We start from the raw sequence: 18479 nt of genomic DNA on the forward strand, positions 1-18479 counted from the left end.
ACTGCATCAGGCTTTGATATGTATTCGTTATGGTCCCTTGAGATAGCCAGTCGAAGCCCCGATCACTATCTTCTCTTTTGTATCCTTTCTTCTAGATGCACTCTACGTGCTTAGCACTTCTCTGTTATGCGAAATCGATCTGTTTAACTTGGATTGTATACCGGCATAGAACCCCTGGTTGCTATCTTCGATGGGGTACATGAATCCTCTTCATTTGTACCCTTTAACCTACTGACCCTTGCCCGGCGTCACTCTAGAAGACCTCTACAGGCACTCTTAAGCCTGCTAGCTTCTTAGTATGCTGAAGGCACGTGAGTGAAATAACGTTACTTATTACGGTCTCTTCTCTTACTGATGTTCGTATATCTATTTATCGGCTTATCGCTTAACTAATTAGTACGGAAATTAGTAGAATAAGGTATTACTAGCTAGCTTTCTGCGACTCGTTATTCTGCTAGCGGGGTCTCCACGAATCCGATATATACTAGGTACTTACTTTGCGTCGAATTAATGATTCTGGTTATAGAAGGCCCTTCATTAGTTTAGGCTTCTTCTAAATATCTAGGTGCCTATCACTGGAATAACGGGAAGGTATCTTGTAACACTCTTATCACAATATCAAGTGGTCAGAACTCAACCACGGCTTTGTGATGTAGATTTATTTACCTCTGGGAGGAGATGAGAGCCTAAATAGATATAGGGACGGAGCCTCTTAGTGGATTGTGTGCTGAGCCTCAGTATTTTGTTAAAGCCTTATAGGCGGAAAACTAGGAACAGATGGCTATCTCGGATTATAATATGGGTCGAGCGAGTAACTACACAGTACTGTATTCAGAAAGGGAATCCTTGAGGGGATTTCCGATGGATCTTTCCCATGCTTGATGTCGAATTTACTCAACCGAAATTATAGAGAAAGGACTTTGCGGGGTTAAATAAAATAATTCCCTCGCCCGGCCCTTGGATAGTGGTTTAATTTTTGATTTCAGGGAATAGACAAAGAACATAGAACTAATCCTGACTGACGATATGTTACTACCTGCCTTAGTAGGACCTTCCAAACATGCACCATTTTTCTGCCATTCGCTCACAACCCTCTCTCAGACATGCAGTATTTGTACCCTTCAAGTCGCTTGGTTGTTGAAAGGGGATACACAAGCTCTTTGCTCCCATACTGGGGGCCCTTGCATCATGTTCGGAGCCGGGATCCAAAGTGCCCTCGCTCATCTTTTTGATTTTGTCCTCACAGTCTTCCTTCAGACAAAATGGGACAAGACACAAGTGCTTACAATTGATCGCGGGTGTGAAATCGGCCCAGTTGGTGATTATCTTGAGATTGTCGCGGAATTTTTCGAGCGCGCGTGTGTACATGTCGGACTGAATGGATGCAAGCTGCTCTGCCACTTGGGCAGCGAGACTGGCAAAGGAAATTGACCCCTTATCGCCGTTGTCACGTCGTGCATAAGATGCGCATCCGGTCTGAAGTTCTTTTGGGCCGATTTCAAGTCGAAGGGGAACACCCTTCAGTTCCCAATGATTGAACTTCCAGCCAGGCGAATATTCTTCTCGCAGGTCGCTCTCGACACGGATATCTGCATCTTGCAGTGTTTCCCGAGTATCAGCCATGGCCTCAACGAGACTCTGCTTAACATCTTCGGTCGTGCTGGCCGTTATACCGACCGGCACCAAGATGACTTGAGCAGGAGCAACACGCGGGGGGATGACCAACCCCTTGTCATCACCGTGGACCATGACCATGACTCCGAGAACTCGAGTGGAATAAGCCCAGGAATTCTGCCAGAGGAATGTCTTTTTGGTCCGTTCTTCCGACTGGCCTTCACACGGAGCCTCAACCGTGATATTGAACATTTTGCTAAAATTCTGACCAAGGCCATGAGATGTAGCCCCCTGTATTGCGCGGCCGGTAGCAGGAATATACGCTTCCACCGTGGTTGTGTAGTCCGCACCAGCAAATTTCTCTTTCTCCGTTTTGCGACCGGGCACAACGGGGATAGCGAGGAAGTCGTGGTAAAGGCAACTGTAGAGATCGAGAATCTGGAGCACCTCCTGATCGGCACCCTGGCAGCTAAGGTGAGAAGTGTGACCCTCCTGCCAGTAGAACTCCCGTGATCGCAAGAATGGCTGGGGATTCTTGAACTCCCACCGCACCACGGAGTTCCATTGATTCAAGCGAAGGGGCAGCTCACGCCAGCTCTTGATCCAGCTGGCCAGGTAGGGATAAATGATAGTCTCGGATGTCGGGCGAATTGCGATCTTCTTGTCGAGCTTGCTACTACCGCTGTACCAGAAATGAGCGTGGGTTCTGAGAGATGAAGAGCACGAAATGTCTTACGATTGAGTGACCCAGGCCACCTCCGCAGAAAACCCGTCAATGTGATTCTGTTCCTTGTTCAACATATCCTCCGTCACGAAAAGAGGAAAGCTGCAGTTCCGAACTCCCATCTTTCGAATCTCGCGGTTGAACCATTCGTGCAGTATCTCCCAGATCTCCCAAGAGCCGGGGCGCAAGATATAACAACCGGAGATATCATAATAATCAATCATCTCTCCTTTCAGAAGCACTTGCTGGTACCAGCTGGGGAAGTCCACCTCTTTGGCCACATCGACGCCGCTCAGCGATGCCCCTGAAGTCTTCTTCTTCTGCCTACCATTCTTAGGCGTCCAAGTTGGGGCAGCCGAAGACTGCTTGGCAGAAAAGGCATGACACGGTGCATCGAGGCCACAGATAACTTCGTGAGTCGCCTCCATGATATTGTAAAGAGATTGAAAAAGTCGCACGACGAGTGATACAGTCACATATAGGAGCTAGCTAGCCCTTGGCTTATTCTGGCCTCATTATTATACACCTCCAAAAGTCTTGCTTCGGCTCTTTGAACCGAGGACCGAAATCGGGCCTCATCGGTGGATCACGACTACGTCTATGTCTGATCGCATGTGGATCTCCTTAATGGCGGAAAACTATTCGATTATTTTATCAGAATCTATTGTCAAGTTGCACTAGACCAGCAATTTACGGACCAGCTCGACACTAGAGACAAGTTAGCTCACGAATCCCCAGTGGTGGGGGGGGCATCCCTTCAAGCACTACGCCAATAACAGGGATACTCACGTTGCGAATGTACCCGCCGACACTGGCATTGCTCGCAACAAAGCCGGTCCCAGGCCCTGAAAGAGCCCTCTGATACCCCCAGTCACCCAAGTCTCCTTGAAGGCATGTCTCATGTTATGGTACTTCTGATTAGGACCGAAACCATCGCTCTGCATCTTACTCTTAATCACATCTAGAGGATGACTCAACAGCCAAAGAGCTTCACCAGCCAGTCCACCGCAGATGGCAATCTGCCAGTTGGGTAGCTCCTCGCGTTTCTTCTGCTCATGATGTTGCAGGAATCCCAAGAGGCCTTCGTACGCAGCGAACCAAACGCCGTATCCGTGAAATTCTCGGAGCAGTGTCACAACCTGACCTCGATATAAGCCAGCAGGGCCCTCAAGGCGGATGATCTTCCGAGCACAGTCCCATGGGCCGGAGTAGAGCTGGGCATCACCATGTGGTTGCGTTTGGAGACGGATGCGGATGTGCTCAACCGGGCCCGAAATGAGGCTGTTCGTCACTCCTGCAGCACCGCCTGCGAGATAGAATTGAGGCAAAGACAGACCTGGATCTTTGGTGTGACCATTTCGATAATTATAGGATTCTATGAGTTGTCTGAATCCATGGAATGCACCGAACTGTATACTGACCTATGATGGGCTGAGTATACAGGTCTAGATGAGAGAAATATGGAAAGACTTACACAAGCCCCAACGCCTAGGAGCGGCACCAATGTCCCCTGCGCTGATGGATCAGAGTCGAGAGTCTTCGACACACGAGGGCTTCTTCATACCTTGTAGAAGGAGCGGGCTCCCTCCTGGGCGTAGATGTTTCGTGCAGCAGTCAAGGCACTTCCTCCAAACTGAGTCTGTAGCCGGACCTTGACAATGTCTATCGCAGGTGAGCAATAGAACTGCTGTCCAAGATACTTGACTTACCAAAGGGTTGACCTATTCTGAAAGTTAGTGCTAATAGACAGTCACACAACGAGACCCCTGCTCACCTATCAGGACTTGAGCCACTCCACCTGCTGCACCGGCAGCCAAGTCCTTTGCATTTTCCCTGTAGTCCATGGGCAGACTCTTGATCTCTTTGGTATCGGACTGCATCTTGCTCAAGGGCTGGTCAAACCACAATCTTGACACAGTCGCTTTGGTATTGAGCAGGAATTCCCCTTCTCTCGGTCGCCCATATTTACGCCCTCTCGGCCGCGCTGCTTCTGTGGTTGGGTCATCCTCAGTGGCGTTCGGCCATCAGCCGAATGGACGAATCGTTCGGCTCAGATCCGAAACCCAAATCGCTCGGTGATACATCCCGACCGTGGGGATCATCCCAGCGTATTGCAAGCCCACTTAAGACTGGGGCGGAGGCCCAGAATCCCCGGTCTTCAATCACCATCTTACGCCTTGGAAAAGCTCACACAGATCATGCTTTGCGTACCTAAATTCCGCACTGTTCCCCGCGTGCCGGGTGTTCTTATCGCGGGTGCGAGGCGGAATCTCGGCGGCCTGGCCAACTTCAAGGTTCCCCCAATTCGCAACGAGCCCAACGTAAGCCCCCGGTCGGTGTGAGTCCCTATCGCAGGCCAATCTAACTTATATTGCTAGCCATCATACGGAAAGAACTCAATCGAACGGGCAAAGCTTCAAGATGCGCTGGACAAGCTCAAGAGCCAGGTCCCGGTTCAAGTGCCACTCACCATTGGTTCCCTGGAGGTTCGTGCTTTGAAATTTGGAAACGTTGGATGAATCATACACACTAACAAGATATTAGATTTCTTCAAACTTGAATAAGTCTCAGGAAAACCCTGCTGACCATGCTTCGGCTGTGGCCAACTATCGTGAAGCCTCTGCTGAGCAGGTGAATGAAGCGATTGAAAAAGCACTCAAGGCGAAGCCTGAGTGGGAGAATATGTCATTCACCAGCCGAGCAGCAATCTTCCTGCGGGCAGCCGAGCTCGTTGCCACAAAGTACCGCTATGATATTATGGCTGCTACGATGCTCGGCCAGGGTAAGAACATCTGGCAAGCTGAGATTGATGCGGCTGCCGAGACGGCCGATTTCTATCGCTTCAACGTGCATTACGCATCCGAGTTGTATAAGCAGCAGAACACTATGAATGAGGCCGGCATGTGGAAGTAAGTGGTTTGGTTCCGTGTTTGATATCGCTTTGTCTGATTTCATCCAGCCGCTTGGAATATCGCCCTCTGGAGGGCTTTGTCTACGCGATCAGCCCCTTCAACTTTACCGCGATTGGTGCCAATCTGATCGCTGCCCCAGCTATTATGGGCAACGTAGTAATCTGGAAACCCTCTGACTACGCTGTTTATTCTGGTTATCTTCAGAAGAAGATTTTGGAGGAAGCTGGCCTGCCTCCCAACGTCATTCAATTCCTTCCTGGCAACGCAAAGGTCGTCACTGATACTGTCTTGGAAAATCCCAAGTTCTCAGCCCTTCACTTCACCGGCTCAACTGAAGTGTTCCGCGATCTCTACGGCCAAATCTCCGATGGAGTCCGTATTGGACGCTACAACAGCTACCCCCGTATCGTCGGTGAGACCGGTGGTAAGAACTTCGGTGTCGTGCACGGCAGCGCAGATATCCGCAATGCCGTAGTCAACACCGTCCGCGGCGCCTTCGAGTACCAGGGTCAGAAGTGCTCGGCAACGTCCCGTCTTTACGTGGCTGAATCGGCGTGGCCCGAGTTCAAGAAGCAGCTCGTTGCTGAGACCGAGAGACTGAAGATGGGCCGCCCCGACGAATTTGATAACTTCATTGGTCCTGTTATCCACGAGCGCTCCTGGGAAAAACTGAACAATGCCATTGAGGAAGCCAAGAAGGATACCTCGGTGACTCTTTTGGCTGGTGGTCAGACTGACCGTGCCCAGGGCTGGTTCGTGCAGCCTACGGTTTTCCAAGTGGAGGATCCATTGCACTCGCTGATGAAGAATGAGTTCTTCGGCCCAATTCTGTCTGTCTTTGTCTTCCCTGACAGCCAGTTTGAGGAAACACTTTCCCAGGTAGACTCGGCTACCAAGTTTGGCCTTACTGGGGCTATTTTCGCCAAGGATCGCGTTGCCATTGAAACTGCCGAAAAGCAGCTACGCCACTCAGCCGGCAACTTCTACATCAACTGCAAGACCAGCGGCGCCGTTGTAGGCCATCAACCCTTTGGAGGCTCCCGTGCCAGTGGTACCAATGACAAGGCCACCAGCACCAACTTGGTTGCTCGCTTTGCAAGCATCCGCAGCATCAAGGAGGACTTCCAACTAACCCATGATGTCACCTACCCCTCGAACGAGATGTAGTATACTTCCCTGTATTAATTATTCAAGGCGTGAATTGAAAAAGGTCAATCTTTACTTATTCATGTTCAAATTGTAAGGATGCTGAGGGGTTCCGAAAAGCGATTTTACGTCCCGTTATATAGTCATGAATCCATAAAGTAGTCATACACATTGGCTCAGAACTCACAAGGCTATTGATAAGCTCCAGTCAGGTATTGATGCTTCGATATCACAAGAAAAACATCCGTCTGCCTCAAGTCCCGTCGCTGTTAAAGACCTTTTCGATTTCCAGCCAATCCATATAGTCAACGCCAGTCAAGGACATTATTGGATTGTGGAAGCTTGAGTATATCCCTTCAGCTTCACCCGTTAAGTCTAAGCCCCAGTCTCCCTCCATGTCAAAGACTGTACCCGAATTGCCGTCCTGAGACCACGGCTCAAGTAGCCGGCTCTCATCCAGACAATATTGTCCGAAATCTTGGGCAAGACCTATAAAACTTGGAGCGCCTGATGGATATGCGGGAGAACCTCTTGTCAATTCATGTCTTGGGACAGGACGTGGTACTCTGTCTCGTCCTGGAGTTCTGTGAGAACTCTGGGGATCAGGAGGTGGTGCACCTTCAACAGCATAGTTGGGCCAAACGTGCGAGCATGACTGCGTGATATCCTGAAATCTTTGCTCGGCTGCGGAATTACCCGACTGGGAGAGGAATCTGAGGACGTGGAAGGCCTGGTCCAGCGCGGGTGGCGGCTCCTTTTGCGCGGTTTCTGCGAACCCAGCCATTACCAACACAAAGGCAGCAGAGAAAGTCGCGTCAAGATCGAAGAATCCATAACGTGCTGCGCACCATGATTATATCTATTAGAGAAGCCTGTGCGAGAATTGATGACGGGTCATCGACACTTACGTATTATCCGTTGTTGTCGAAGGCTGTACAGTATTGCCAAGCTTCGCGTTGCAGCCTCGTAACAAGTGTCACAGAGACGGGCTAATATATCCGGGATCGGCTCCGGGGGTAATGATTCTTGCTGTCTTTGGACCTCAAAGCGAACTCTCCTCAATAGAATTGGCCTGGTGCAAAGGATGATGGCCTTTTGGTTTTATGTCAGAAACTGCTCTCAAAGCGAGATGAGGAGGGAATCAAAGAGACTACCTGGAACAGCATCAAGTATAAGGACGCTCCCGTGCGTGTCACCCTTTCCAATGGTTGATTGAAGTCCAAGACTAGCGACTGAGGGAAAGATCGACCTATATCATATAATTCCTGGAGTATGACCTGAATCCTCTTCACAAGGTCGAGTTGGGTAATGGAGTGATTTCCATATAATGCTGAATTCACACTTGTCAGTGGCCACAGCTTATGAGCAGCTAGTGATTGAGTACGCTCACAACACATGATCTCGTCTGTTATGCGCGCGATGCGGACATTGATTGTGATAGCCACAGGTGATGGAAAGCCCACGGCATGCCGCGGATATCCTGCTCGCAGCTGTCGTTCATCGGCTCCACCTGCCAATCCAAGCCCCGACGAAAGACGCCTATACATGATGAGCAGTCATATTCTCAAGGGACAGGTAATGGATGCATCGGGAAGGCAAACCTGTCTAACATGTAAACAGTCCACCATAGCCTGACCCTCTGGGCACTCTGTGAAGGTAGGCATGTCTGTTCATTTTCGGGCAGGTTGCAACCGAGTGCAATAGCTAGTCTCAAAGCAAGACCGATCTGACCTTTGTCAATAAATAGAGTGAACTCGGCGAAGAAGCGAACATACATAAAGGTATGCGTCGTGTTTTCGATCACACCATTGTAGATATGTGGCAACCAATGTCAGGATCTCCACCGCAATCACGCCCTCTTCACCAAGGTTTTGCAGCGGGGGAATACGACCCAGCGCCTCCGCAAACAGATCTGACCCCGGTGGCTGAGACGCAGCCTGGTCAACATCCATGAGCTTCGCCATGGCCATGACGAGAAGATACTCTGTAAACCAAGTCGTCCGTTTCTGTTGTTCCCGGGTCTCGGGCGATTGGAAAAAAAGTACCATAGAGTCCGAAAACGAACGCGGGTCAAAGAAGTGCTGGCTCACCCCCAGGTAGTACAGAAATTGATCCAGCAGGTGGTGGGATTCTTCCAATGACGGGATCTCAGGGCTTTTGGCACCGTCAACAAGCCCGCGAACTGATTCCCAGTGACCCACAAGCCCACCAGGTCCACCAGCAGCCTGTTGATACCCACCACTCGAGAGAGGCATGTTGTCCTTGGATCTGTCAAGCAGGGACCTCACTTGGGACTCAAATGCAGGCCCCGAGGTCAAGTCAGTGGCTATATACGCCGTTAGCTTTATCCGCTAATTCAGTTCGACGCACGTTAATATACATGCCTGGACTGATGCCATCTACGCTATCATCGTAAGGCAGCGTCTCTGATGGCTGTTCCTCGGGCACGTGGTTGTCCGGCGTTATCGGGTTCTGAGGGTTTGCGAGTCCGGGCTGTCCTGAAGGTGCGATCGGAATTGGATCCGGAGCATTCGACGATGAGCGCGGAGGACCTGTCACACCGGGCACTTGGATATGAGCACGCCGGAGACCGTTCGCGTTGCGAGGAATGACTTACCACCGGACTGAGAGCCAAGTTGCTCCTCATAATTTCGGATTTTATCCAATAGCCGTTTGACCTGTCTGAACGAGCGGTTAATCTTGGCCGAGTCGGCATCATGGCCAAAGTACTCACGCTTGAGAGTATCGCATACGGCCAGTATGGTCGAAGACGCATTCCCACTTGTGCTTGATACATGCGTGGCAAGGCTGCTCGCCGGAACATTTCACCTTGCGCCGTCGGCAGGACTCACATCTGAACCGAGGTCACCACGCGTTCTTCATCAGGAAAATATGACATGGATGCGAGATGTGTACATACGCATTCGTTGACCGAGGATTTGATGCGACCATGCTGTATACTCATGCACAGTTTCTGATACCGCGTCCGACGCGAGCTGAATGGGGTCGTCGGGAGTCTCGGAAGGTTGAGAGTCGGGTGCGGGGCTCTCGGGCCCGTGATCCGAAGTATGTGGCCCCAAAGGTTCAGGATGTGAACTGGTCAATCATCTTCGTCACAAGGCATTCGAGCGACCGACCATCGCCGTTGGTGTATTAGAAATCACCTTTCGAGCACGCTAGTAGTTGCTATCGATGCAAATTGAAGGGCCTGTAAATCAGATTCATCGCGCCTGGCGACAGGGCATAACCCCACCCTAGCCCGACAGACACCGAATGCTACGTGATCAGCTACGACTCTTCCCAGCAGCACCTTGCAGAATTGTATATTGGTACATTCGAGACGGTAATCATAACTAAGTAAAACCGCGCCTCAACCGCCGGAAAGTCTCCTTCCGGAGCGCCAAATATTCTTCCTTGGTGCGACCAACGGCGTCCCGATTCTCCACCGCCCGGCGCAGGAGATACGAGAGGCAGTCTCCAAGAGTTCCCCAGCTAAGGCACTTGAAAACCTCTGGGGCGACATGCCGAGCATCATCGCTCTTCGCTTGGCCAAGCTGGAGCAGCTTGCAACTCACTCCGTCTGCCATGCCTAGCAGCTGACCGTACTGAACCTTGACTGTGGGAAGCCCAGCTGCAAGCTGTTCCTTGACCAACCGGTCTGCGAGCAGAGCACTCTCTCTGTTATGGGTAGCCAAGAACAACTCCGTGGACGGGAAAGACTTCTCGCCACCGTATGGCCCATAGCATCGTCGGATCATACCCTCGGCAATCGAGTTGTACGAGTCATCCGTATCAGACTTGGTATCATTGATGAGAGCCCGTGGCTCAGAGTTGATATAGGCACCTCGGACCAACTTGACACCCAGAGTAAACCCCTCCTTTGCAGCAATCGTCAGATGCGATTCCACAGTAGCGGGAGTGCCTTTCAGATAAGCTTGATAGGTGTTGAACACTACCGCAGTCCCATCGGTGTTATATTGTCTCATCAAGTCCAACGCGACGGCATCAATGCCAGATTGGACAGATTGTTGCTCAGCGTCAATGAAAATGCGGGCTTTCTGCGCCACGGCGCGCGAACAGATCTCTTCGAGCGCATTCATCATCTGCTCTGGAAGAGGCTGATTGGCCGAAAGAGCCTTCATCGCAGATTCGCCAGCCCCAGTGAGCCTTGGAAACATACAATGAGCTAACTATTCAATGTCTATGCCGGATGGGGGAGCTTACTTCAACGCAAGGATATCACCAGGCCCAACCATCTCGACTGTATCCAAAACACCTTCTCTCCAGGCTTCAACACCGGCATCCGTGGAAGTTCCGATCGTGGGGCTTTGCTCCCTGATTGGAGTCGCAGTTTCAGTTGCCGGGCCGGTGGCGTCAACCACGACCTCTCGAGCGTAAGTGAGAATTACGCCCTTGAAACCCATGTCTTTGATGTTGCCGATCGTGCATCGGACCTCCACCCCGTTCTCGCCGGCACAGAAATGGTTGTAGAATGTTCGTTTGAGAATGCTTCGCAACAGGGGATTCTTGTCGACATCGAGGAGAGGTACTTCAGGATGGACCAGTACTTGGAGCATCTTTAAGGCTGGCGTCAACAGCCAAGGGTGAGAGGAAATTGTGGCCACCAGAAGAGACCTCAGCAGCATCTTGTTGGGTAGCAACGAATGTGGAGGAAGTTGCGGCGGCGCATGTGGAAGCGTCGCATTGATTGCATTTTCCCCTCCGATCGCAACCGCAGGGACGGTTGACTTCGCTCGCTTGACACTTGAGAATTCACCTCCGAATCTTGGAAGCTTGGAAGTAGGCCGTACTCCTCGAAAGAGACCCAAGGACCTAGGTACAGCCATCTTTGCAATAAACACCCCTGCGAAGGCAGAAATCACTTGCGAAATCGATGGCGGGGAGTATGATTCGCAGGCAGACTTATCAAAAGCTGCGATGGAACAGCCTTATTCGTTAGAGAACCGCTTTTATTGAGTCGGATGTGAGCCGAAGGGATGTGGCGAGATGCGGATGATGTCCCCGACAGGGCGTGTTGAGCTGTTAGCACCTTGCACCGAGATCCATGTGGTGGAAGAGGGGAGCGCATATGCGAGAGGTTTCCCGTTCCCACTCATAAATCATTAACTTTTGTAGCGGGATTTTCGATATCTTCTTCCGAGGGGCGGGGCTATCGTGCAACACCTAGGGCTCGGATGAGGCCGAACGTCGGAATAGACGAACTCCGACTCCTATCGCTATCACTATCACTTTTTGATTATCTTGAATTTTTAGGCTTTTGCTACCCCGCATGAAGATTGCGGATGTCACCTCCAGACCCGGCATTGTCACCGAAAGGGCGCTTGCGTAGACCATCTCTTAGAGTTATGCACAAGAAGCAGTAGATAGTGATGGGGAGCATCTGTATTACTTTCCACATTCATTCCAGATCTTTCTTCAGTCCGTGAATATTGTCTTCCTTTGCTGCGATCCCTTCATCCACAAACAGCAGCAGTTTATCCTTCGAGACGATGAGTGGCAACACCAGCAAGCCGTGGATACCTGAAACGGCAAGCCCCGAAATCAAATTTTACAATGCCAATGTCGTGGACGTGGAAGCAGGCGATATCATCCAGAATGCCCTTGTGCACATCAAGGGTGGTCGAATCGTGGAAGTCTCCTCGGGTGATGCAGCAAGTCCACTTTCCCTCCCGGCAAATGCAGTAGATCTAAAGGGCCAGTACATCTGTCCTGGCCTGATAGACTGCCATGTACATATGACTGCGACCCCAGGCTCTGCCTCTTTAAAAGACATGTTTTTCGCGAGCCCGAACAGCATTGCGTATCGCTCTGCCTTTGTAGCGCGGGAGATGCTTCTTCGCGGATTCACCACTGCACGCGATACCGGTGGTGCCGACTATGCCCTCCGTGACGCCATAGCCGAAGGCTTGATTATGGGTCCACGACTCTTCATCGCCGGCAAGGCACTTTCTCAGACTGGGGGCCACGGGGATTTCCGCGCGATTTACCAAGGGCCGGAACACAAATGCTGTGGGGGCCACACCCCTGATCTCGCACGGGTGTGCAACGGAGTACCTGAGTGTCTAGAGGCTACCCGCGACGAGCTCCGGCAAGGAGCGGATTTCATCAAGATCATGTGTGGTGGTGGTGTCGCAACCCCGTCAGATGCGCTTGATATGCTTCAGTTCACTGCGGAGGAGATCCGTGCGATCACGACCACTGCGCAGCAGTCAAAAACATACGTTACAGCACATGCATACACCGTGGAGGCTATTCGTCATGCTGTCGATAACGGCGTTCGAGGCATCGAACATGCAAATTTCATTAACGAAGAGACTGCGGCCTACTGCACGAAATTGGACGTCGTTTTTACTCCGACGTTGGTGACTTATCACGGAATGTCCAAGCCACCTTTTGATAAGTTCCTGGATGATTTCAGCCAAGCCAAGAATCGTCAGGTCCTCGCCAGTGGACTGGAAGCCTTGTCCATTTTGCAGAAAGCAGGTGCAACAATCTGCTATGGCTCCGATTTACTGGCAGGCCTACACCCTCTGCAAAATCAAGAGTTCTCCATTCGGTCGGCCGTACTAAGTGCAAAGGACATCTTAAAGTCCGCTACCGTCAATGCGGCCAGATACGTAGGAATGGAGGGTCAGCTCGGGTGCATCAAAGAAGGGGCTCTTGCCGACATGCTGATATTGGCATCTAACCCCCTGGAGGACATTACTGTGCTCGATCGCATGCAGGAGCATCTTGTGGCTCTTCTGAAGGATGGGCGTATTGTTTTCAAGAAGTCGGATTGGCTGTGCGTAGACCCTCTCTACAATCCTTGCCATGTCCAAGCCTAGTGAGATCATATTCGAGCAGTGTACTTATTTCACGTTGAAGGACATGTCAATTACTCTCGTCTCGCGAGCCTTTTTAGTGTGGTAGATTGCACTTTTGATCTATCTTACCAAGACCAACGATCCAGATCTGATTCCATCAAGTAGCAATCCTATCGTGCAACGTAGTCATTCCCCAGATGCCAGTCATATCGAGAGGAAACAGGTCCACTGCGTCCGATAATATATCATCCATCAGCTCGTTCATTGGGTCCCGTAGAGATGCGGTCTTCGCCGGCTCAACCGCGTTCAAATGACTTTCTGTGACTCCCTCTGGTTCCCATTGTTGATCCTTCTCATGTTTTGTCTTGGGAAGAAATGGATTTACACGCTCCCAATAGTCCAGACACGTGGCTCCTATGTCCCAGTCGTACTCTCGACGAGCATGCCGCAAGGCTGCGACAAGAATTTGCACTTGATTCAGACAGCTAAGTCTGCGACCGTCGTCCCCGACTTCCAAGGCGCATCGAATCAAAAAAACTGCTGTTGATTTGAGAATAAATGAATTATCTGTTCTCTGTGGTCAGGAACTTATGCATCGTCCGTTGGGAAAGACAGGGCAAAACGTACATGGCAACCAAAAGTCATGGAAGTCGGTAGCTCCAAGGTTACAAATGAATCGAACAATGCCTTCGCCCGCTCTACGGCACTCGGATTGGAAAAAGCTGGATGACGCATTGTCATCAGTGTCCCTTTGGCTTGCCTTCCACATACGAGCCAGGTCAACTTTTGCTCTCACGACCCGCAAGCCAGAGTACACTCACATTGAATTGCAATCGGTAAACAAGCATTTTCGTGTAAAGAAATGCTAAGCGCAAATTGTTCAACCCAATAGTTTGATGCGACCCATAACCAAGACACTCATTCGGTTTGATTGACGTGGGCAATGAATCTTCCCAGATGTCCAAGTCTACCAAAATCTGTCTCAGTCTTTTTAAATCATAGAGCATTGTCGTTCTTGGTACTTTCTCAAATATAAAAGGCAATATACCTCCCAATATCTCTGTGAGACGGCAGAGTGAAATAAAGCAGTCGGTACTTGCAAGATCTCCTGATTCCATGGGATCTTTCCAAGATAGGCTCTGTGACATCGGAATGGGTACGTCGTATTGCCCCTTCGATATGTGTGGAGGTACTCCATATGCAAGGCTTCCCCTATCATATGAAATGTCAGGTCACATTCCACCAGACCGCCTGCAGCTTTCATAGAGAAGCTCCAGAAATGACTCACCAGTGATCGTGGATTAAAAGACACCACCAAAGTCTGATTCTTTGGTCTCTCTCGTCTTCAGAGATGTTCCAACTTATAGGATCGGCGTTCAATCCTAGGCAGTAAGCCAGAGATACCATACGACCACAGGTGATGGCACGGTTCGATACAGAGTGAATCGGCCCAACGGCGAGATTGACCAATGCTGCATTGATCGTGGATATACCAGGCTCTGTAAAATCTTCATCCAAAGCATCCGTGGACAGCTTGAATACATACAAGGCTTCAGGCTTGGGACGGCCAGATAATCCCGGAATGTACTTCCAATACTGCAATGATGCCGAGTATATTTGGCATAGAAGTGATGAAGACGGACCGTTCGTACGATCTGCAATATAACTATTCCAGAATGATCGTATCTCAATGCACGGGAATGCAGCATTAAATTGCTTGACAAATCTTCCACTCATCGTCAGTATCTCATATTCCACATTTGTGTTGCTGGAATACTCACAGCCTGACCAAGTCATGTCGTATTGGACCAATAATGTGCTGTAGTGTGTCTCGCTGTGCCTCCCCGGGTGGTCCTCTCACCCGTCCACCGTGCGGTTTCGGGGGCACAGTGGCATCAAGCGCAGGGCTGTTTGGTATGCTTGGATATATAGTGCTCAAACCGTTCGTGATGCCATCAGAATTTTCCTGGGAGATGTAGGCATCGATGACATGCGCGTCTTCTGCTTCCATGGGACCTATCATAAAGATAGAGTCGAGTTCACGATTCCATAGAGTCCGGGCCTTGGAGTCTCTCTTAGCCACCGCTGGACTTTGTAATGTCTCGGTCACTTTGTGAATCGACGGTCGCTTGAGATGTTCGCCTCGGAACGAATCCTCATATAGGCAATTGGTGCCTTGCACACGACATGTAATACATGGTTGATGTGGAATGTCCACTGTGCATCGCGCCTTGCGTTTTCGACACGTATCGCAAGCTCTGACCTTGTGGGAGCGATAAGGCCTGTTTCCAATGCCGGTTTTGGACATCTTTTGGGTAGATCGTGGCCTTTTGGTCGGTTGAGATGCGGAATTTGACGGTACCATCTTGCATTCGTCCGGTGACGAGGGTAATTCCGGAACTTGCACGCCGATCGTGCGCTTGTCTAACCGCTCAGTATATCAACGATTCTTGGATGTAGGCGCGGGAAACTTGATCAGGTTGCAGGGTTGTCACAATTTGGGCTTGAACATTGAAGTTGGTCGTGGAAACTCCAAAGCCAGTACGTCATACTCATTATTCATCGATGGCATCAGGCTTGTTCCGTATCGGGTAAGTTGGGTCAATCCCAGCGATATGCGGTGTATTTCGGAGAGAGCATCCGACAATGTTGACCATTGGCTCGGGATGGCACCGAACCAATCATCGCGAGTCTACCCCGAGCTATTTCTATTTTCATGCGATCCGAGAATTGGGATCCGACCGTGGCTTTCAAATCCATTATCTCCAGGATCTTTCCAATCAAGTTAGATTATCATTCCATATGTGGGGGCTTGTGTTGGTAGATTTCCAACCGCCCAAACATGTCGTGAATTGTAATCGGTCTGCAAGGTGCAAAGTTTCTCTTGCCCCCAACCGGGCCAGTATATCGTATATAGCATGCATGCACGTCCTGACGACAAGTATTCGTGCCAATCGAAATCATGAACTGTAGGCTTGGCAACGGTGAGTCTCTGGGTTTGCACCGCACCCAATCAGCCACAACTGCCTGTTTCAACTAGGGTACTCAATTGTCGACACAGCAACACCCTTGTCGGGCTTGCATTGCCGACATAGGGACAAGTTGATCAAGGTCTGTACGGTGGGCCGAGTGAAATGCACTTGTCGCCGATCGGTTGCCCGACCGAAGGGTTCGGCGGCTTTGCCGAATATTTCGGCGTGGATACAAGGCCAGTAGGGTTCGTGGCATCAAATTCGGATTATACACTGCTGTTCAGGAGTAGTTGTGTGGAGGAAACAATTATATAAGTCCTATTTGAGTTTACATATTGCTAGAATGAGGATGAAAAATCACTCGTATGTCTTTCATCTCGGTCACTAAACCCTCATCCAACATTGCGAATCACGATGTCCTTTCAGCCACCTCGTTATGGAGTTTATACACCAGTCGTGACATTCTTCAACGACGACGAATCGATTGACCTTGACTCGATTGCTCAGCATGTCAGGAGACTTCTCACTAGTGGCGTATCTGGTCTTGTGATACACGGTAGCAACGGCGAGGCAACACACCTTTCTCACGAAGAGCGGTTCGAAGTCATCCGTCAAGTGCAGGTTACTGCGAAGCAAGTCAATGTTAAACCTGTGATCATCGCTGGTTGCAGTGCCAACAGTGTGAGAGAGACATTACAGTTCATTGCGGAGGCTCACAAGGCCGGTGCCGACTATGCTCTCGTCCTGCCTCCGAACTACTGGAGTGCAGCAATGAGTAAGCCAGTGATCAAATCTTTCTACGTTGAGGTATGCCTCTGACCTTGCACTCATCCATGACCCCGCTGACGCGGCCGACCATGATTTTTTGGAACGTCTAGGTTGCTGAGAAATCGCCGCTTCCAATCATTATTTACAACTTTCCTGGTGTCACTGCAAATATAGATCTTGACTCGGACCTTATCATTGATCTGGCTCGACAATGCCCCAATATCGTCGGCGCCAAACTCACCTGTGGCAATCTTGGTAAACTTCAACGACTCTCGGCCACTCTGTCAGCTTCGGGTTTCTCACCTTTCGCTGGGAAGGCCGACTTTTTGCTTCCAGGACTCGTGGTGGGGTCCAGAGGTGTCATTTCCGCTCTTGCCAACCTAGTCCCGAAAGTTCATGTGGAGGTTATCCGATTATACAACGGCGGCGAGATCCAGAAAGCGCAGAGAATTCAAGCCCTCCTATCTTTGGCAGACTGGCAACTTTTGAAAATGGGCGTCTCGGGTGTGAAGGCAGCAAACGTGAAGTGGTTCGGCTATGGGAGCCCTTCCGCGCGGAAGCCTCTCCCTAGTGTTGAAATTGCGACTATGCACGCAGATATTTCAAGTGCACTGCAAGCCGTCATTGATCTAGAGGTGCAACTTCCGTCTACAAAACTGTGATATGGTCGCTTTTGGCTATCAATCGATGGATGTATTCTCTGTTGTCAGAACCAAAGATGGTCGTACAGACGAAGAATGTACCGAAATATAGTCGGGCTATATAGGGGGAGAGGGGGGGGGGTCGGGGGGGTTCTCATAGTTAAGAAGTCTTGGCCAAAGGGGGGGTAGACGACTTTAAGGTTTAAATCTTGCACCCCACCCCCTATCTCTATCGATTAGTGGAATTTTCCGATCGGGTCTTCGAGATCATTTAATAAGATAGCCAAATCTAGCGATCTATCGAAAAATCTATATAGCAAATCGCGACCTTGAGGAAACATAAGACATCAAGAATTGGAACTTATAATCAATACTAATATGGAGAGAAAGGTATAAGGATTTCAAAACTATAATTTAATTATCTTTATCTTTTCTAGTTGTTGAGTTATTGTTGGAATTGGCGATGCGTCTGGTGCATTAAACCGTAATCAAATAGCGAAGATGTGAGCAAGCGATCTGCTGCGCAGGTAGGTAGAGAGGAAGAAGGTTGATGATGATTGAATAAGATCGATTGATCTTTCTTCCTCTTGATTGAATAGGAAGGATAAGTGCAATTCGGCTTAGAATAGATCATGATGAGAGAAAAGTGAGGTAGGACTGAAGCTTGGTTGATTGTATTGAATCTGCTGATCTGTATGATTGATAATTGACATGATTTTTGTAGAGAAAACAGGGCGTATATATAATTGTGATCCTGACGGCCACGTGTGGCCTGATTACATCATCCGTACGGCCCAGGCACCCAGAATTCTGCCGGTATCTACCGGATTACACTCATTTAGACCCATTTCCTTACGAATATAACAAAACATGCT

General features: G+C 50.0%; 9 protein-coding genes across 9 annotated transcripts; 3 read left to right on the forward strand and 6 right to left on the reverse strand.

The window, feature by feature from the left end:
• Positions 1–1041: 1041 nt before the first annotated feature.
• Positions 1042–2766, reverse strand: N7458_012821 (prolyl-tRNA synthetase; the record flags this gene model as incomplete). Its single annotated transcript, XM_056916202.1, has 2 exons — positions 1042–2296; positions 2351–2766. 2 exons carry the CDS (start codon positions 2764–2766, stop codon positions 1042–1044), a joined length of 1671 nt encoding a protein of 556 aa, XP_056760956.1.
• Positions 2767–3015: 249 nt separating this feature from the next.
• On the reverse strand, positions 3016–4218 carry N7458_012822 (mitochondrial carrier protein; the record flags this gene model as incomplete). The annotated part of the gene is made up of 6 exons (XM_056916203.1): positions 3016–3046; positions 3128–3759; positions 3813–3848; positions 3903–4000; positions 4048–4059; positions 4113–4218. The coding sequence occupies 6 exons, from the start codon at positions 4216–4218 to the stop codon at positions 3016–3018; spliced, it is 915 nt and encodes a 304-aa protein (XP_056760957.1).
• Positions 4219–4536: 318 nt separating this feature from the next.
• On the forward strand, positions 4537–6417 carry N7458_012823 (L-glutamate gamma-semialdehyde dehydrogenase; the record flags this gene model as incomplete). Its single annotated transcript, XM_056916204.1, has 4 exons — positions 4537–4659; positions 4717–4824; positions 4883–5247; positions 5298–6417. The coding sequence occupies 4 exons, from the start codon at positions 4537–4539 to the stop codon at positions 6415–6417; spliced, it is 1716 nt and encodes a 571-aa protein (XP_056760958.1).
• A 1715-nt stretch (positions 6418–8132) lies between these two features.
• Positions 8133–8651, reverse strand: N7458_012824 (fungal specific transcription factor domain-containing protein; the record flags this gene model as incomplete). Its single annotated transcript, XM_056916205.1, has 1 exon — positions 8133–8651. One exon carries the CDS (start codon positions 8649–8651, stop codon positions 8133–8135), a length of 519 nt encoding a protein of 172 aa, XP_056760959.1.
• A 1098-nt stretch (positions 8652–9749) lies between these two features.
• Positions 9750–11243, reverse strand: N7458_012825 (uncharacterized protein; the record flags this gene model as incomplete). Its single annotated transcript, XM_056916206.1, has 2 exons — positions 9750–10563; positions 10621–11243. The coding sequence occupies 2 exons, from the start codon at positions 11241–11243 to the stop codon at positions 9750–9752; spliced, it is 1437 nt and encodes a 478-aa protein (XP_056760960.1).
• Positions 11244–11906: 663 nt separating this feature from the next.
• N7458_012826 (metal-dependent hydrolase family protein) lies at positions 11907–13244 on the forward strand (the record flags this gene model as incomplete). Its single annotated transcript, XM_056916207.1, has 1 exon — positions 11907–13244. One exon carries the CDS (start codon positions 11907–11909, stop codon positions 13242–13244), a length of 1338 nt encoding a protein of 445 aa, XP_056760961.1.
• A 136-nt stretch (positions 13245–13380) lies between these two features.
• Positions 13381–13992, reverse strand: N7458_012827 (uncharacterized protein; the record flags this gene model as incomplete). Its single annotated transcript, XM_056916208.1, has 2 exons — positions 13381–13790; positions 13851–13992. The coding sequence occupies 2 exons, from the start codon at positions 13990–13992 to the stop codon at positions 13381–13383; spliced, it is 552 nt and encodes a 183-aa protein (XP_056760962.1).
• A 10-nt stretch (positions 13993–14002) lies between these two features.
• On the reverse strand, positions 14003–15531 carry N7458_012828 (C6 transcription factor; the record flags this gene model as incomplete). Its single annotated transcript, XM_056916209.1, has 3 exons — positions 14003–14435; positions 14512–14949; positions 15005–15531. The coding sequence occupies 3 exons, from the start codon at positions 15529–15531 to the stop codon at positions 14003–14005; spliced, it is 1398 nt and encodes a 465-aa protein (XP_056760963.1).
• A 1078-nt stretch (positions 15532–16609) lies between these two features.
• N7458_012829 (dihydrodipicolinate synthase family protein) lies at positions 16610–17625 on the forward strand (the record flags this gene model as incomplete). The annotated part of the gene is made up of 2 exons (XM_056916210.1): positions 16610–17002; positions 17074–17625. The coding sequence occupies 2 exons, from the start codon at positions 16610–16612 to the stop codon at positions 17623–17625; spliced, it is 945 nt and encodes a 314-aa protein (XP_056760964.1).
• Positions 17626–18479: the final 854 nt, after the last annotated feature.

This window comes from Penicillium daleae (assembly GCF_028827525.1).
Source record: "Penicillium daleae strain IBT 16125 chromosome Unknown utg000009l_segment0_segment0, whole genome shotgun sequence".
Classification (NCBI taxonomy): domain Eukaryota; kingdom Fungi; phylum Ascomycota; class Eurotiomycetes; order Eurotiales; family Aspergillaceae; genus Penicillium; species Penicillium daleae.